The sequence below is a fragment of the Phlebotomus papatasi genome, chromosome 2 (genome assembly GCF_024763615.1).
Source record: "Phlebotomus papatasi isolate M1 chromosome 2, Ppap_2.1, whole genome shotgun sequence".
NCBI lineage: Eukaryota > Metazoa > Arthropoda > Insecta > Diptera > Psychodidae > Phlebotomus > Phlebotomus papatasi.
The window spans coordinates 98,368,600-98,386,541 of NC_077223.1; the positions used below are offsets into that span (position 1 = coordinate 98,368,600).

Genomic DNA, 17,942 nt, shown 5'->3' on the forward strand with positions numbered 1-17,942 from the left:
GGAAGTGCAGCTATCGTTTAAATTTTTCAGAATCGACAGTCGATAGTAACGAAAATTAGTTATCATGTCACTCCTGTACTTTCCTAGTTATTTTTTTTAGACTGTTTAGAATAGATAAATATCGAATTCTTGAGGGTGATTACAAACTTATAAGGATGCCCAAATCTAGGATAATTTTTGTAGGACCTCAATTAATTTCTGTTCTAAGATATTTTTAAACAAAAAGTCTTGAAAGTGGCTTTTTGCATATGCTGCGATTAGAAACTTTGTTGTATTCGGTTCGAGAAGATTTTTAAAGGTTATGTTTAGCATAACCTCACATTGCAAAATAAAAGTAGGTCTAATATCTCTAATAGTTGCATGAAATGTAATGTTAGTGGTTTATGTCGTTGTTATTTTACTTTCAATTAAATAAAAATCTGCCAATAGAAAGAAAGCATTACTAAATTATTTTCAATTTATCTTCTTTGAAGATCAAATCTGCAATTTCCTGCTGCAAAAAACTTTATTTTTCAAAACAGCGACAACATTTCTTACACATACCTGTTTCATCAAAATCTCATGAAAATTCCACAATCTTAGAATCATCTGCTGATTTTAATCAACAATTTGCTGTTGATGGTGGTGAAATTGGTGACAAAAAAACCATACAACTACAATTTTAACTAAAGTATTTACTTAAAAAATACGCGTAATTTCTTCGATATGTACATACAACTAAGGACATTTTTCTTTACATTTTCTTTTTGTAATTATCTTCTCACTCTTTTTAAATATTTAGTATGAATTTCTTGAGAAGATTAGAACGATTGTTGTTTCTTTGTTTGTAGGAAATTCAATGTTTGGAGAATGATGGAGAATACTGAGAAAGTCCATTTGAAGGCTAGAGAAAATCTCAAGATTTATACTTTTAATTCGATGGAGATTGATGATTTCTTGTGTTCCTTTTCTCTTCCTCCGTAGTATGTTTTGTCAATTAATTACAAGAGTATTAACGTGATTTTTTTTAACACACTTTTATCTACGAGAGGAAAGCAATTTTGCGGGAAAAAAATATCATCATTGTCCTCTTTATTTTCTGTTGAAGTGGAATTTATGTGGACACAATAATCTTTTCTTGCTCTTTCTCCATTGCCACACAATTTATCCTCTCTCACCAGTTAAATCAAATCGAAATTGCTTCTCAATTGCCTTTCTTATTTTCCAATATCACTACTCCAATTCCAAACAAAGAATTCCCACATTTCTTTTTTTTGTTTGCAACGAAAAACCCTGTGAATTGCAAATGAATCTCTTTTTGTTCTTACATTTTTTTTCTTTAAATGTTATCTCTTCTTTTTCTAATTAAAATGAATGGCGCTCGCTAAAAATTATTAACGTCAACAGGTCTATCACAGCAACTCGCTTCGTAGCAGCAGTTTTTCACTGTCGGCACTTTAGTGTACAGAAAAACATCAATTTCCGGAAGGATCAAGTGTGACAGCAAAATCAGTAGAATCATCTCTATGCCCACATCCATTTCGATGAACCATTGCAATCGTCATGGTCTATGGAATCTGCAATATTTCATTGCAAGTTTACCATTCAGGTGAATATAATAAAAATTGAAAAGTCACTGAATACCAATAGACAGAGTGGCATTCATAAAAAATTGCTTTTTTGATTTGTGAATTGAAATTGCTCAAAAAGCTCAAAAATTATTTACACACATTATCTCAATCTTGGAATATTATTTTTTAATTTACAATAATCAATATGTTATTAAATATTTCGGCCTTTAAATTATTTTAGATCCCTTCACTGAGAAAAAAAAACGGGGGTGTGATTAACTTTTTTTCCTCAGAACTTTAACACTTTTTAGGTGTAAAAATATATCAACATTTTTTAATGTTAATTTTACATCTTTCTAAGGGTAAAATTAACATGAAAAAAGAGTAACTTTCAACCCTAATACATCTATAAAGCATAATATTTACACCAATTTCGGATCAATACTGAATGGTAAAGTAAACATTTCCAGAATGTTATTTTAACATTTTCGGATTTCTCTCAGTATTGGTTCTCCATAATTAATCACAACCTGAAAGCTTTCAAAGCTTTAAAACTAATAACAGAGTAGCATTGTACTAAATTATTTAATGGAATCAAATAGCTAATAACATGATGATAATGCCATAAAGTTAATTATTATTTTGTGAATTAAAACTAATTTTAGGACGAGAATAGAATTGAAAATCAATTAAAAAGGTAACAAACAAAAAACATAAGTTTGCTGATCTCTAATCTTATCCTTAGGGAAAAAAACACGTAATGCTCCATTTGAGAAAATTTCCCACAGTCACCCATATCTATAGCCAAGCGTTCCGCAAAATTGCACTTTGGCGGAAAAATCCATAAAAGTACACCATTATTTTTCTTGTGAGCTTATCGTTTATCCATTAGTATTCAACGCGATTTAACCCTGGTATCACACTTGCTCATTAAAATTTTAATTTGATTCAAAATATTTTTCGCTAAGGAGTGTTAAAAAGTGTAATTTGCCATTTTGGATCAATTTACCTCTTTTTGCTAAAAAGGTCGACTTGGCCCACAAAAATCAGTTTAAATAAATTGACTCATAGTGCTATTCCCAGAGACATGACATTTCCTATGTTTCCCATATGTTTCTAGCGCGCCGAAAAAACTTTTGGGTTTATTAGCTGTTTTCTGTTAGTGTAGAAAGAATTAGCAAAAAATATAAATGCAGAATAAAAGCCAACTTAATATTGAATATGCAACCGAAAACAACAAATTGGTAACCTACGTAGTTTTGGAGATATCTCGTGAAATGTGTACGAAAACAGGGAAAAATTTACACTAAAATCGGTCGCATTTTTCAGAGCTAATGTTACCCCCCTGGTTATTCCAATGAGAAATGAATATGTTTCTTATCACTTTACTGTTCTCAAGTGCTACTGCTTTATCGTCTTTTCTTTGTATTGGTTCTCGTCGCAACTGCTTTCCTTAGTCTTCGCTGTGTTCTAAAACCATCAAATAGTCGAGACAAGAACCAACACAAAGAAAAGTCGAGAATGCAGAGGCACTTGATAACAGTAAAGCACTAAAAGAGACGCGTTCTTTTTCTTTCTTTTAGTTGGGAACTGATTTTCGGAGGCCTTTTTTGAAAATATTTTAAATTTTAAAACTTGGTTTCTTTATTAAACTTAAACTGTCATTATTTCCCAAAACATTTTCTTTTATAAAACAGTATAAAAGTTATCAGATTTCTGCAATTTGAGAACTAAGATGCAGAAAAATATGTTTTTTTTTCATCTAATTACGAAAAAGGCAAAATGTCAGAAACTATTGTGAGAGCAACATAACCCAGGACTTGGAAAGCAGGCACAGTAGTTGAACTGGTATCGGTATGAATGGATCAAAATCCCGAATGGGTTAAAATTTCAAAAAAAAACAAATTATCGCAAGTCCCGAAAATCCGAAATCTCGAAAAGTCAAAATTCCGAAAAGTCATAATCTCGAAAAGCCAAAATTTTGAGAAGCTAAAATCACTCAAACCCAAAATCCCAAAAGCCAAAATGTCAAATGGTCAAAATCTTAAAAAAAAGACAAAATTATACGGAGGACAATGTGTGGAATAATTTCCTAAAACACAGAAAATTTTCATTTTCCTCCAGCAAGCGTGGTGGGTGCAATCGAGGTTTTAAAATTTAAGAATTCTTAATTTTGGCTTTCGGGATTTTGGAAATTCTGGTTTTTGACTTTTGGGAGTTTGACTCATTCGGGATTTGAGCTATAGGGATTTAGACCGTGAACTTCATCAGTTTTAGAAAATAGACAGTAATTTATATACAAAAATTTTCCATCTACGGGCGCAAATGCAAATGAAATTAAAATGACAAGCTTTTTTGTAAATACTCTTCTTTGAGTTTAGTTTAATACCTCAGAAACCTATGTGGTTTTTCTTAAGTGATAAAAATACCAATGAATCCTGCAGCAAATACGCCTGGAAATACCGTACAATTTACGAACTGTTTGGCTATAGATTTTAGTATTTCATGTTTCATTTCAACTTCCTCCAGGGAAAAATAACTGTGATCAATAATTTGGTAAAAATGATCTGTATAAAATTGATTTCACAAGTCAAAAATAGATTTCGATCATTATGTCTCCGGGCACACCTTTTAGATCAGAAAAATTTCATGAAGTCGAAATTGGATTCCTTCTCTTTCTTACTCGTTTTGCATATGTCTATATCACTCGTTTGCACTCCTCTTCTTCTTCTTTTAAATATCACAACAAATTCAATTTAGCTCAATCGGATTTGAACTGCAAAGAATGAGATAGACATAATGCAAAACGTGGTAAAAAGAAAGGGATGTAAATTTTGATTTCATGAATTTTTCCTGATTTAAAAGGTGTGCCGAAGCCATTAAAAGTCAATTTTGATTAAAACATAATTAAATTTAGTTAGTCAAAAATTGATTTCAGTTAGCAAAAAATTACTTTTGGTCAGTGAAACAATCGATTTTGACCAGTATTTAAATTGAAATTACAAAAATGAGTCTAACATATAAACAATTATAGTATCTAAGATTTATATTAGTGAAAATCAAATAGTATTTTTAAATTCCAATTTACAAAAGCTTACATGACGATCTGAATTCTATCAAATGGCCTTAACTGATCAAATTGATCTTTTTACTGGTTAAAAATGATTTTTTACTGACGAGAACAGTTTCTTGTGCTAACTGAAAAAAATTGTGTTTTTATGGCTCCGGCATACCTTTTAGATCAGAGGTGTGCAAAAACCGTTGAAACCGAATTAACGTCAAAATAAGTTTGTTTTAGTAGCGTTTTGACCATTGACGTACATGTTTTATTTGACGTTTATTCGGTTTTAACGGTTCTTGCACGCCTCGGTTTTAGATCAAGAAAATTTCATTAAATCGAGATTGGAATCTCTTTCTTTATCATACGTTTTGCATATGTCTATCTCATTCTTTCGCATTCTTCTTCTTCTTCTTTTAAACATCACAACAAATTCAATTTAGCTCAATCGAATTTGGAGTCCGAAAGAATTCGATAGACATACGCAAAACGTGTGAAAAAGAAAGGGATGCGAATTTTAACTTCATGAAGTTTTCGTGATCTAAAAAGTGTGCACGTGCCATTACTGACGAAAATTGATATTTTTATTGGCCAAAAAATAGATTTGTCATGGAGCTCGAAATTGACTTTCAACTGACAATTTTTACCAAGTTACTGTTCATTCCGAAGCATCTTTTCTTCTATATGATAACCCATGTTTTATTTTCTTTTGAAAGATTTTTTGAAAATTGAATAGAAAAATTAGAATCTAATGGCGCTGGCACACCTTTTCAATTTAGTGAAATTCAATCGATTGAAATTTTACCTTTTACTCTTTCAAACTGAGATCAGATACAGCTGTATCTCTCTGTCAAATGAAATTTAAAATTGAAATTGAAATTTCAATTTTCATTTGACAGAAAGAGACAAACACATCTTATTTCAGTTTGAAAGAGTAAGAGGTTAAAATTTCAATCGATTGAATTTCACTAAATTGAAAAGGTGTGCCAGCGCCATAAAGTTAATTTTTTGTGGAATTATTTTGTTTTAATTGAATGCTTGTAAGTCGATGTAATTAATTTAAAATGCGATAGAATTAAGAAATTCTTAAAGCTAGTTCAATTAGTGAACGTGGTAACTTCGGTCATTTTTCAATATATAATTTTTAGTATGTTTGTATATAATACTTGAGAAATGAATTTCCAAGAAAAGCTGCAAAGAAAGGAAAATATATTCCACATACCTCGTGAGATGACGACTGCCCTCGTGCACAGCCATTTCTGAGCTCTTGAATTCATTTAACTCCTTCCGGATGGCGGCTTTATCCTTTGGCGTCAAGCGAGTCCATGGCTTATCCGCCCTCCGATCGTAATCATGTGCCTGGGTCACTTCAATGTAGTCATTGAAACGGATGATTTTCTTCTCCTTCAGCTCCTCAACAGTTGGTCTGAAGCTTAACTTTCTCAGCAAATATCTCTTCTTCTCCTCCTTCTGTTTCTTCTCTTCGGCGGGTGTTTGAGCTGTTTTTTTTATGGAAAGGAACAGAAAGGGTTTGAATAAGACACACGCCACCACCATTTCCACTCACAGATGAACGGAAAAAAGGTCATGAGGTGTGAATTCAAAATAATATCCATTTGAAAATCTAGGAATTTTCCCAAATATTTCTTACTCTTTTTCCTATCTTCTTCAGTTTGTCGAGCCATCGCAGTTGAAATTTCAGCTGTGACAGCCTTTTCAAATATTCATAGAATACATTAGGCAATAATTTAAATACATATTTTCTGCTGTGATTTTTTTCGCTTAAGTGTCATTTCAACTTTTGCCTTTTGGCGCAAGATAATATTGAGGGGTGAACTACTTGAATTTTAAATTAAAAATTTGCATATGTAAATCCATGGTGCATAGAATTACGTAAAGCAATTCTCAATGGACATTAAGAGTCGAATACGAAGATACGAAAGGATACGAGAATTTATTGTCTTGATTCTCTATTCGCAAACACTGTACTTGCTTTCTCACTTAAGGTCCACCCATAAATAATATTAGGTGACGCCCCTTTAACCCGATTTTGTATACAAACTATAGTTTACATATTTCAAATTTAATATAAATGTACATGTCAAATAAAAACAACTTAACTTTTAATTTAAGCAGAGTATAAAAGGTTCCGCCAATACCAAAATAGGTCACGCCCTCTACAAGATTTTTTTCTTAAAAAATAAAGGCGAGATTTTCATTTATTTTCAATAAACAGTTTCATTTTTTCCTAAAACTGTTGATACAAATTGATTTTGATTATAGCGACATAAATAATGAGAATATCTAGCCATAAATGGGGGAGGTGGCTTTACCATGGTGTCACATATAAGATTAATATTAATATTAAGAAAAGCCGGAAAGAGATGTATATAGTATGCAAAATTTCAAATGGAATATCACGTGTGTTAGAAAGAGTACACTCTAGTGGAGTAATACGATGAGTAAGATATTACTGTTTGTATTAACCCATTCAGTCAATGTACCAGAAATACTTGAGATAGAATATTCATATTTTGGGATTAGTTTCCTATAGATTAATAGATGAATTTTTTGAAAAGAATTTTTTTTTACCAGAATTCAAATCAGGAAAGAGGATGAAGGTCAATTTTAACAAATTCGACGGAATGTCGCATTTTCCGTCCGCCATTTTGAGCAAATTTTTTGCATGACTTCACGTGAAGCGAGAAAAGAACAACATAATGTATTCCCATCTCTGTCGGACTATTTTTCCCAAGTGTTTGAAGAACTAAAGTTACTAAAAATCCATTTACGACAGCAATTCAAGTATTAGGTGCCCAGGAATAAATCATCTAAAATCACTCAATTTGCGTATGATGTATAATACCATGGTAAGGAATGGGTTAATTGCTTTGTGAACCGTATTACAGGCAATTCGAGCAATTTTCCATGCGTGCCAAGTGTGATTCGGTCAGCTTTCGAGCGAAACACAAGAGAGATAAAACAAGATAAAACACTTGCTATCCCTTGTTGGCATTCTCGCAGTTCAGAAAGTATTAATCTTATATGTGATTTAATAGTAATTTAAACTCTATCCCTTGCTCAAAATTTATAATAAAAAGCAGAGCTTGTTTCATTTAAAACATTCTAAATGACTATTTTTTCTGTACAGAATTTCTTTCAATTTTACTGGACAGAAGATAAATATTGAGATCTTTCAGGGATACAAAATACATAACAAATATAGGATTTGTCTCTTCAAAGTAACGTGGAATCCTTAAACTTAAGTTTTCTTTAGCATTTTTTTTAAACTTAGAGGTAAGGATATCGGACAATAATTGGCCCAAAACGTTCTTCAATTTTTTTTCTGATGACCAATAAAAATTGGAAACGAGATAGACTGTAAGTAGGCGTGGTCTTTAAGAAGTCATGGGATCAATATATTTACCATTTGGTTTGCATTTCAGTAGAATATTTCTTTTAGAAGATTTCCGACGACCAAAAAGTTCTCTAACTTTGTGGAACAGAAGATAAAAAGTTGAATCTCTGATGGAAACATTATACAAATTAAATGGGCGTGGTCCTCAAACAGGGCGTGGAATTTATAAATCTACCATTTTCTTAGAATTTCTTTAGAAAAACTTAGCGGTGTGCATATCTGACAAACCATTCTCCCAGACCGTTCTTCAATTTTACTGAACCGGAAATTAAAATAGAAATCCTTAATGGCAAGGAGATACACAAAAAGCAGGCGTGGTCTTCAAGGGGGCGTGGCTCCATTAAATATAGTATTTTTTGCATTTCTGAAGAACTAACAGAACATTTCCGACGATTATTTAAATTTCTCCAATTTTGAAAAATAGCAGATAAAAATTGAAGCCTCTGATGGGAACGTTATACAAAATAAGTAGGCGTGGTCTTCAAACAGGGCGTGGAACTAATCAATTTATTATTACCTTAGGATTTATAAAAAAAAACCTATCTTGATTTTCATAGAACGTTTCTAATCAAAATTAAACTGTTTGTTCTTAACAATTTTTATGTTTGCTTATAAAAGGGCGTGTCTTATTATTTCATAGGAGGGATCTTTAACCCTTTAACGACGAAACACCTTTTACGTACTGAAAATCAACAATAAAAATTAAACTGAGAAACATAATCAATGATAAGTCTTACATCTAACTTTGGAAAGTCCAACAGAGTATGATTCGATGTATTTTGTGCTTCTATAAACGATAGGGATAAAAATAGCCCAAAAATGTAAGTAATTTTTCTGACAATACCATTAAATAATATTTTTCGCTTTAATGAAAAATATTACGTATAAGTATTGTAGTTTTTATTGTCAAAAGAGTTTTGATTAAAAAAAATTGGAAGTTTAAAAAATAAATAAAATCAATTATGAATTTAAGAATTTAAAAATTCGCCATTTTTGAGCTTAAATATTTACTACACAGCAAATAGCTAGAGACTTGCAAAAAATATTCTAGATTCCTTCAACCTTCTATTTTACAATTATGTACAGACATAAGAAAAAATAACTTTAGGTTGTCAGGAAAAATTAATTTCTTTATGGGACACCGGTGTTCCAATCGTCCTTAAAGGGTTAAATCCTTGTTCAGATTGAAATAATGGTATTACTTACATGGATTTTTGTGTTCCCTGTTGTAAATTTCCAATTCTAAAATTTCAAGCTATTTCATTATGACAGAAAATTATTTCTACTCGATTTCTTAGCCAAAATATTTTTCGTGGTTTGAAGAATTGCTACTTGTCCCTTCCATATTATTTCTTCTAAGGTTCTTGCTAAGAAAAGTTAAAAATTTCCCAAAAGAGAAAAGTATTCTCATGAAATTTAATGAAAAAAAAATTTGATGAAATTTACTTTTAACTCATTTAATCAATGTTAAATTCTTTGTCATTTTTATATCCTCAAAAAAAGTCAAAACTTCGTGTTTACATTGAAATGAATTTAGCCCCTTGGCAATATTCTCCTGGAGCTTTTTTTTTCTACCGCGTCACTCACGTAAATCTCTTGAATCTTAGCATGAAGAATGATCCGTTTCTCATCTGAATTCTAATCTGTCTCGCACCATGGCGACCCTTGGAAAAAAAATAAAACCTCTCACAAAACATCTTGAGGGAAACTTTAGCATTTAATCTTTTGTACACTTGGCATCCAATTGATCTTCCCTCCTTTAACATTGAATATTTCATCGAATTTCACTTTGAACTGTGACATTGGGCAGAAAATTGTCATTTTGTGAAATTTCACAAATGAATTGTTAATAGGTTAATTTGAAATAAATTGAGAAATTCCTAAATATTCCAAGTGGATGTGACTTTTGATGTTTCTGCTAGCAGACTGATATAAAAGGGCTAAAAGGGGGATGAAGATATTGCTATGCTACAACTTACTTTTGAGAATGTTTCGCTCCACCAATTCTTCAGCTGTTGGTCTCATAGAGAGACGTCTGATGAGCTTAGCACCAATGGCTTCCTTCGATTCCAGTCGCTCATTGTCTGACTGTGCATGGAGAATGTTGCGGTTGATGAGATCCTGACGATCTGGACGAAGGGCCAGTTTGAGTGAGAGACTCTCCTTGCGGGCAATTTTGGCTGCACGATCACTAGCTGTGTCATCATCTCGGTACAAGATTGGACCATCACTCTGATCACTATCCGTGTCCTCACGAAGGACATACGGTCGGGCATTCTCTTTGTTCTCCATCGTGCAGGGCAGTCCAATCCCAAAACGCATCGGTCGAGAACTGCACACAAATTGAGAATAAAAGCACATTTTTGACGATCTTTCAACGTCCCAAATTTAACCAATTTTTCAGTGTCTTTTAGAGAAGATTAAAAAAATGTTTGTGTAAATTTAAAAAAAAGCATGAAACTAAAAATTAGAATAGAGGACCACAAAAGAAATATTCTATAAACATGCGAGAATGTGCCTCAAAATTGCTCTTAAAATTTCAATCTATTTTTCCTCCCTTTCAAAGGGGATGAGAAACAGAGAAAAAACTCTTCGAGTATCCTTTTGAGAATTTAACAAAAAAAAAAACACAAGATGAGAGAAAAAATTCGCTTAAAGAAAAAACAACATAAAAAGGGATAATTCAATTCATTTGAAATTCTGCAATAACAAATGATTAAAAAAAAGAGAGAAAAATGGCAATCAAGAAAAAAGGTGATGGGGACAGAGATAATAAAAAAAAACAGAAAATAAGGTGATTGAGTTACAAATTAATTACCATATTCTAATCCTTGGCCGTAGGATGGGCCTATAAAATTGTCAATAAATAATAGCATTAGATATAGAATATAGTCTAAAAAAGAATCCCTTCTCTCCTTTCACACTCTCAACATATTTTCTGTGATTTTCACGTGAAAATTATTCAAAGCTCTTTCATCTTCTTCATGCTTGACGTTTTTTTTCTCCCTCGTCTTCACAAAGTTCTCTTTCACAAATTTTTCAATAGGATACCAAATTCTTCACATTCAAAAGTGAATTCTCCAAATTTCCTATTCTCCATTGAATTTTGATGCATGACGCGATTTTAGGGGAGATACTCTCTCTCACACTCATCTTTGGTTCCTAAGGTACCATTAGTCCCAGCATCCCCCCGCCCCCTGATATTTCACCTCTTCATGCCAATTTATACGATAAGAACGTACAAGATAGAGTGACAAAGGTCACAAGATATCGACTAACAAGACACTTATTGGATTCACATTAGCCTCGTGCTTTTTCTTACGGTGCTCTTTTTTCCACTTTTTTTTTCTTGGCGACAAGCCCCCAAAGCGACTCTTTAGGGAGGAAGAGATTCATTGGTAGTCAATTTGTATCCTCTAGTGGCTTTTTGTATGAATCTTCCGGGATATTGGTGGAGGAGCTCAAAATGAGCTCTATAGGGCTTCATGTTTTGATGAATATTTTAAATCTTGATTTTTATATTAAAAATGAAAGATGCATCGCAATATCTTCAAACTGTATTTTATGTATCGCTAAAGATTTTATTATACCGATAAAATAAAACATTTTTTGATTGCATATTGTAAAATTCAACAGCCAAAAGGAGTGGTAAAACATCCAAGCTTTCCGGAATACTCCAATACGTGATTGGTCCTAGAAAGTCGTTATACATTAATTTGTTTTGATGAAGCTTCAGCACAATGCTTTTTCTGTACACCGACCGATTGCAATCATTTTAAATTCGAACTGATAAGATTTACTTAAAATCGCGTAGTTGTGGTTAAATACAATTGCACGTAAGACATTAATTACCACTAATTACTAATTGTTTTGAGGATTCCAAGACCTTTATAAACCCTAAATTCTTGACCTTAAAAAAGGATATTACGAATTATTTAATTTTATTTTCTTATACAGATTAAAACTTCAACAAATTACTTTATTAAATTCGATAACATAGAGATAAAGCGGATAAACCAGGAAAAACGTTGGATGTTTTTTGGATAAACATGGAATATTTATCAGAAATTTGCAAGGATAAACTCTCCAAAAGTGTGCAAGCGTTACGAAATCAAACAAATTTTGTTTTTAAAAGCTGTGAACCTTACATGCTTTATATTCATATTCTTGCTTGATTATAGATTTCTTTCAAAAAATCCCCATGGGGCAATCATCTTATAGATGAACCCCTAATCAAAAAAAAATCCCTAGTATTTTGCAGAAATATAACAATAAAATAAAAATAAAATGAATAAACTTGAATATTATAACAAAAATAATTTCAAAAAGTAATTGCAAGGCATTCCAGCTTTGTGAAATGCTCGAACTCGTGACTACACGGAAAAAAAATTGTAAAATTGTTCGTAAATGTTTGTGAAATCCTATGGAGGACTTATAAAATACTCGTAAATCGTATAACCCACAAACAAGTTCGTAAAAGTTTCTATTTTTTCACAAACATTGTTCGTAACATGATCACTTGACGAGCATTTTTTGTACTTTTACAAACATTTGTTCATAAATGTTCGTAAATTTTTTTCATTTGCTCGTAAATGTTTGTTTTCCTGTCGACGAGTGAGTGGCGTCAAAAACTCGAAACTTAAGATTTCCAAAATTCTACTACAATACGACCCCCTGGGGGCTAAAGAGTCAAAATATATAAAACTCAACATCAACGGATTATATATACTGCTCTCTGTGTACAGTTCGAGCAGTAAAATTATAAATTAATACCTAGTAATAAATTAATAAAAGGCCAAAGATTAATATATAACAAAATCATATGTTTAAAGGATTTACTAGACTTTTCGGCCTGAATAGGTTCGTATTTGACCAATAATATTTTCCAGCATAATACCTCCAGACGTTGGTCCCTTACTTTGTTTTCTAAATTTACTTGTGAAGGATGTTTAGTCTCACAGGATCCCTTAATCAAATAAATGACAGGAATAAATATTTGTTTGTAACATATCGAGAAAATTAGACATCCTTATAGTTTATTATCATTCCATAAGAATAGGATTTTTATCGATTTTAGATAGTCCAAAAAAAAATGTTTCCCAGAGTGTTTATATTTTTCTTTGGGTACCCAGAGTCCCAAGGAATGCAAAAGAGCTTTACCTAATCCTAATTATTTAATTTGCCTTTTATACATGAATATTCTATAAAAAGATTAAAAATTGATGTGAAAATACCTAGACAATTTCCAATTACCTCTATATAGATTCTTGAAATTTTGAACCCGTGAAGATTCCCGCAAATGCCTGAGAATTAACTGAATTGCTTTAGAATATTAAAACGCAGAATTATTTAGTATTCCCTAGAAATGACAATCGAAGTTATATTTTTTAAATATTTTATGTAATTTTTGAAGTATACAAAAACCTTATAATTTTATAATATATATTATATATATTAGACTTTAGCAAGGTAAAAACTCTGTAATATCTGTTTACTGAATTCTGATTGTAAAATTAGTCAAAGAGAATTTTCAGGAATTCCTTTGTTGCATTCCTTTGTTATCTTCTAAAAGAACAAAACTCTTCACAAAAGGTTAATAAAAAAATTGTGGCAATAGATATATGTTAAGAAAATCTTACTTAAATCCGTAAAAAAGGCAATTAAAAATTGAATATTTTATTCGTAATTCACTAAATTAATCAGCTTATAAAGATATTGTCTCAGAAATTTATTGCAAAATTGAATGTTTTAGCGGGTATTCAGAGATTAATACATAAAGAAGCAAATGAGGAAGATAATTGTAATTGTGTTTTGCTTTAACTTTAATTGTTCTGTTTGGACATTATTGATTTTGGCAAAGCACATATGCTTCTTGAGAATCATCACAGAACTGAGATAGTATCGAGAAAATTAACTTCACATGAACAACTTCACATGTTCTAAATAGTTTTAATACATTTGATTCTGAAATAAGACTGAATGCGTAATTGAAGATATGTCTTTGATATTTCTATAAATAGGAAAGTCTGAATTTCCAGAGGAACGATTACATTAAAAGGATACTCGGAACTAATAAGAAATGCTGGTCGTTTTTGTTTTTGTTTTTTTTGGTTTTTGAAAAATTCAAAAATTGTAAATAAACATAACCAACAACTTCTTTAAAATTTCAGTAAAAAGTTACATTGTCCAATCCTATTTACAGGAAGAAAACTGTTATAGCTAAATTATTATTTTAATATCAGAAACGTCAGCATAAAGCTCGTCAATTCAGAAATAGCGGAAACTTGAAGATGTTTGTTAAATATTTTGTATCAAATTTAAAAATTTCTAAATATAAAAAAAAGGTTATGGATTAATAGACAAATAGGAGATTTCTTATTCTGAGTTAAAGGTTAATCACGCTTGATAAACACAATACCAGATCATCTAAAAAATATTGTATATTAATTAGAAGTCTCATCATTTTCAAAACCAGTTTCAAAATTAAGGTTAACTTAGAGAACTTTGACATATTCATTACAGCTCAATCGTAATATTTGTAGCTTTTGTTGAAACCAAATCATCTTTTAAAGGTCGATTTAAAGATTTAACTTTTAAATATTTATCTCAGAATTTAAAGGTGAATTTTTAAAATTAATTGAGACGAAACTCTCTAATTTTTCACTGCTCAAACTCCACAGAGAGAGCAGTATACATAATCCTCGATTTTGAGTTATTATGTTTCGTTTTCTTTAAGGGTCGTATTTTGGTAGAATTTTGGAAATCTCTGAAGTGTCGAGGTTTTTGATGTCAAGCTGTTTGTCCGTCTGTCAGTGCAGATGTAGGCCTAGAGGCCACACGGTTAGAGATAGAGGGAACCTTCGGGGGACCTCCACCCCCCATTATAGTCGATCCTGGGACCATTATCATGCTCCTCATTTCCTTTCAACCCCTCTCATTTCCCTCCAAAATCATGTTTTTTTAAGATTGTTTAAAAACGCGTCGGGCAATTCAATAGCGTTGAATCATTTTTAATAACGATTTCTCAAGGTCAAAGGTTAAAAAGGCTATAGATAGCATATTTCTTAATCAAATGGTATACTATATTTCAGCACATTGGTAAGGTCTTGGAATTCCAAACAAGCCAAAACCGGTTCCAATCGGCTATGAACCGGTAGTGAACCAATCCATAATCCATAAGTAATTTTTATCCGAAATTCAATTATTATATTATTCTTAAGGTAATTTTGGGCAATTTTTTAGTGATTTATAAATTGATTTAAATCGATTGAGAACCGGTAAACGATAAATGATGCAAAAATACCTTTGAGGCTTTTGACGTATAGCAACTAAGTGACGAGTTCAAGTATTTCACAAAGCCTGGAACGCATTGCCACCCCTTAAACAGTGTCAAATTTCTTTAAGTTATAAACTCAACGAAGCTGAAATGGAAGTGTGGAACAGTTTTAAATTGCTTCTAATTTTAAAGCTAGTCGATAGGACCATTTTAAACCTTCAAATGTCGACAATTTTGAGGCAAGATTGGAATAGATGATGCATCTATTAAACGTTAAAACATTCAATGAAAAACGTTGGTAAATATCTTATGTTTTTTCTTCCATTTCTCATCCATTTTTTTTAGTAATTTTCAATCCCAAAATTTTCAATATTTGGTATTTTTTATATTTGTTAGTTTTTTTTATAGTAGAGCACTTAATATTAGGTAATGAAATTGGCAAACAACTTCCTAATTGATTGAGATGTAATAGGGCTGAATTAATCTACAGTTGTAGTTTGTTTTTGGCAATTTGTCTCAAAGTATTTTCATCTTATTAGTTTTAGTATTTTTGTATAGAGAAAACCATCACCATAGATTTGGAAACTTTCCAAAATAGGCCGAAGAAGAGAGACTTCATAAACAGTAAATTCCTAGTGAAAATAACTTACTTGAGAGATGAATTGTTCTCTTGCCGAACAACCAATGGACGATTGTTGCTATTGTTGTCCTGTGTTGGAGTCCCTGGACTCGATCCTGTTGATGTCCCAACACTCCCACTACCACCACCGACATTTCCCGAGTTGCTGACCTTCTTTTTTAGCGCCGATTTCAAGGGAATAGCATTGAAGAGTGGCTCCTTGGCCGGAATCTCCTCTACACGTCCCGTATCGATGTTTGGATTTGGTTGATTCATATGGAACATGTACTCTTCATCTGAATCCAAATCCTCCCCATCGAGTTCATCTTGATCTGGGATAAGAAATTCTTCATTAAAATTCTGAAGAATTAATTTAAAAATAAGTACTTCATAAATTGTGCAATATTGCCTCTTGTGTAATTCATAGAACTCCTACTGTTTTCAAAAGAGGAGTTGTTTTTTTTTACTGTAATTTTGTGAGAAAATAACTCCTTTGAGCAAATTTTCTTTTGATCGTGAAAAGTTCTCTCAATGTGAAATTTTGTACTCACAGTGTCAGCAAAAATGTTATTATATAATATAAAAAAAATTAAATTTTGTGCCTCGCAGTTACGAGTAAATGAACTGAAAATTTGTGTATGAAAATGCCACATAAAACGATTAATTTTCAGGTGAAATTGAGTGAATTTGCTGCTCCATGTTAAACCTTCCTCTACAGCAAAATTGTGAATATTTTGAGGATTCCATGGGACTCATTTAAAAAAAATTATTTTTCTCCTTTTGCTCGGTAATTTCAAGTGAAAAGGCAAATTAATGAATGTTTCCATCGTTAGCAACTGTGCACAGAAATCTACACACTAAATTAGTACAAAAAAAAAAATAGTGTTAATAAAAAAAACACAAGTAATGAGTGAAAAAATGGTGGAAATTCAACGCTATTTTTTCTGTGTATTTAATTTTTAAATAAACATTATTATTTTGTGTTCTATAAATATTTTTGGGTAAAATTTTCAACAAAATGTGAAAATTCCGCTTGAACATTTTCAAAAGTTACATCAACAATAAAATGAATCACGATAAATAAACATAAACTTTCAGAGAATTAATTTACTACCAGATGAATTTTGAAATAACTTGAGTGAATGGGGTGGCTTTTATTAGTGAACAAAGATCAAAATAGCAGCATTTTGTAAACAACATGTGATTTAGTGCAATTTTGGTCACTTTCACTAAATTAGAAAATTTATTTATTTATTTTTTTTTTAATAAATTTCTTGTTTTTCAGTAACTCAACATACATGTTATGCATTTCAGATTTTGGCGTTTGCAGATTGCTAGCTTCAGTTCCATGCTAAAATAGCTTACTATATTGAAGAAAGAAAAAAATAGGGAGAAAAGAACAAAAATGTCGGATTTAATTAAAATTGGGATTGCACATTACCCTTAAAACTATCTCAAACAAGATATAATACTCAAGGAGGAAGATTTTTGAGGGAGAAGGGTGAGGGGGTGCATTTACGAGAAACCAATTCAAGTGAAAAACTAATCGAAATTCAATGGAATGAAGTTTTTCAATTGAAGTTTTCTTCTCCATTAAAATTGTTCATTTTAATTGATTTTGTCTCGATGATATGGATGGCAAGGGGCTCGGAGGAGATTTAAAAGAAGCTTAAATTCACTTCATCACAATTGCAATCAATTCTCCTCGAGACACTTTTGCACTTGAATTCTAATGCTTCTGTGGTAGGAGCCAAAAAGAATCTCGATGATCGTGAGGGAAATAAATCACGTAGAATTTTCTGTAGCGCCAAGTGAAATGCGGAAATGAAAAAGCCTCATTGCGAGTGTATGATGATAGGAATAAAATGTTTCAGGGGGCGTTCAGTCACATTAGCATTAAAACTAAAAATTATAAAGCACGTAAATAATTCTCAAAAAGCTGCATAAGTTGATATTATTATATTTTAGATCTTCCTTTTGATGGTAGAGGGAGCAGACGGTATTTCAGAATATAAGGTTAT

General features: G+C 31.6%; 1 protein-coding gene across 16 annotated transcripts in view; it reads right to left on the reverse strand.

Moving 5' to 3' along the window:
* Positions 1–654: 654 nt before the first annotated feature.
* LOC129800324 (phosphatase and actin regulator 3) overlaps positions 655–17,942 on the reverse strand; it is a 227,358-nt gene continuing 210,070 nt past the window's right edge. For 9 of the 16 annotated variants that reach the window (XM_055844631.1, XM_055844638.1, XM_055844635.1 and 6 more), the window contains 5 exons: positions 15,953–16,253; positions 10,845–10,874; positions 10,006–10,358; positions 5,831–6,107; positions 655–1,556 (listed from right to left, as the gene is read on the reverse strand). In XM_055844631.1, coding sequence (XP_055700606.1) covers positions 1,541–1,556; positions 5,831–6,107; positions 10,006–10,358; positions 10,845–10,874; positions 15,953–16,253 — 977 coding nt within the window. In that variant the 3' untranslated portion in view covers positions 655–1,540. Of the gene's footprint in view, positions 1,557–5,627; positions 6,108–10,005; positions 10,359–10,844; positions 10,875–15,952; positions 16,254–17,942 lie in introns of those variants that run through there. The other 7 variants (XM_055844636.1, XM_055844632.1, XM_055844637.1 and 4 more) reach the window with 2 other exon arrangements.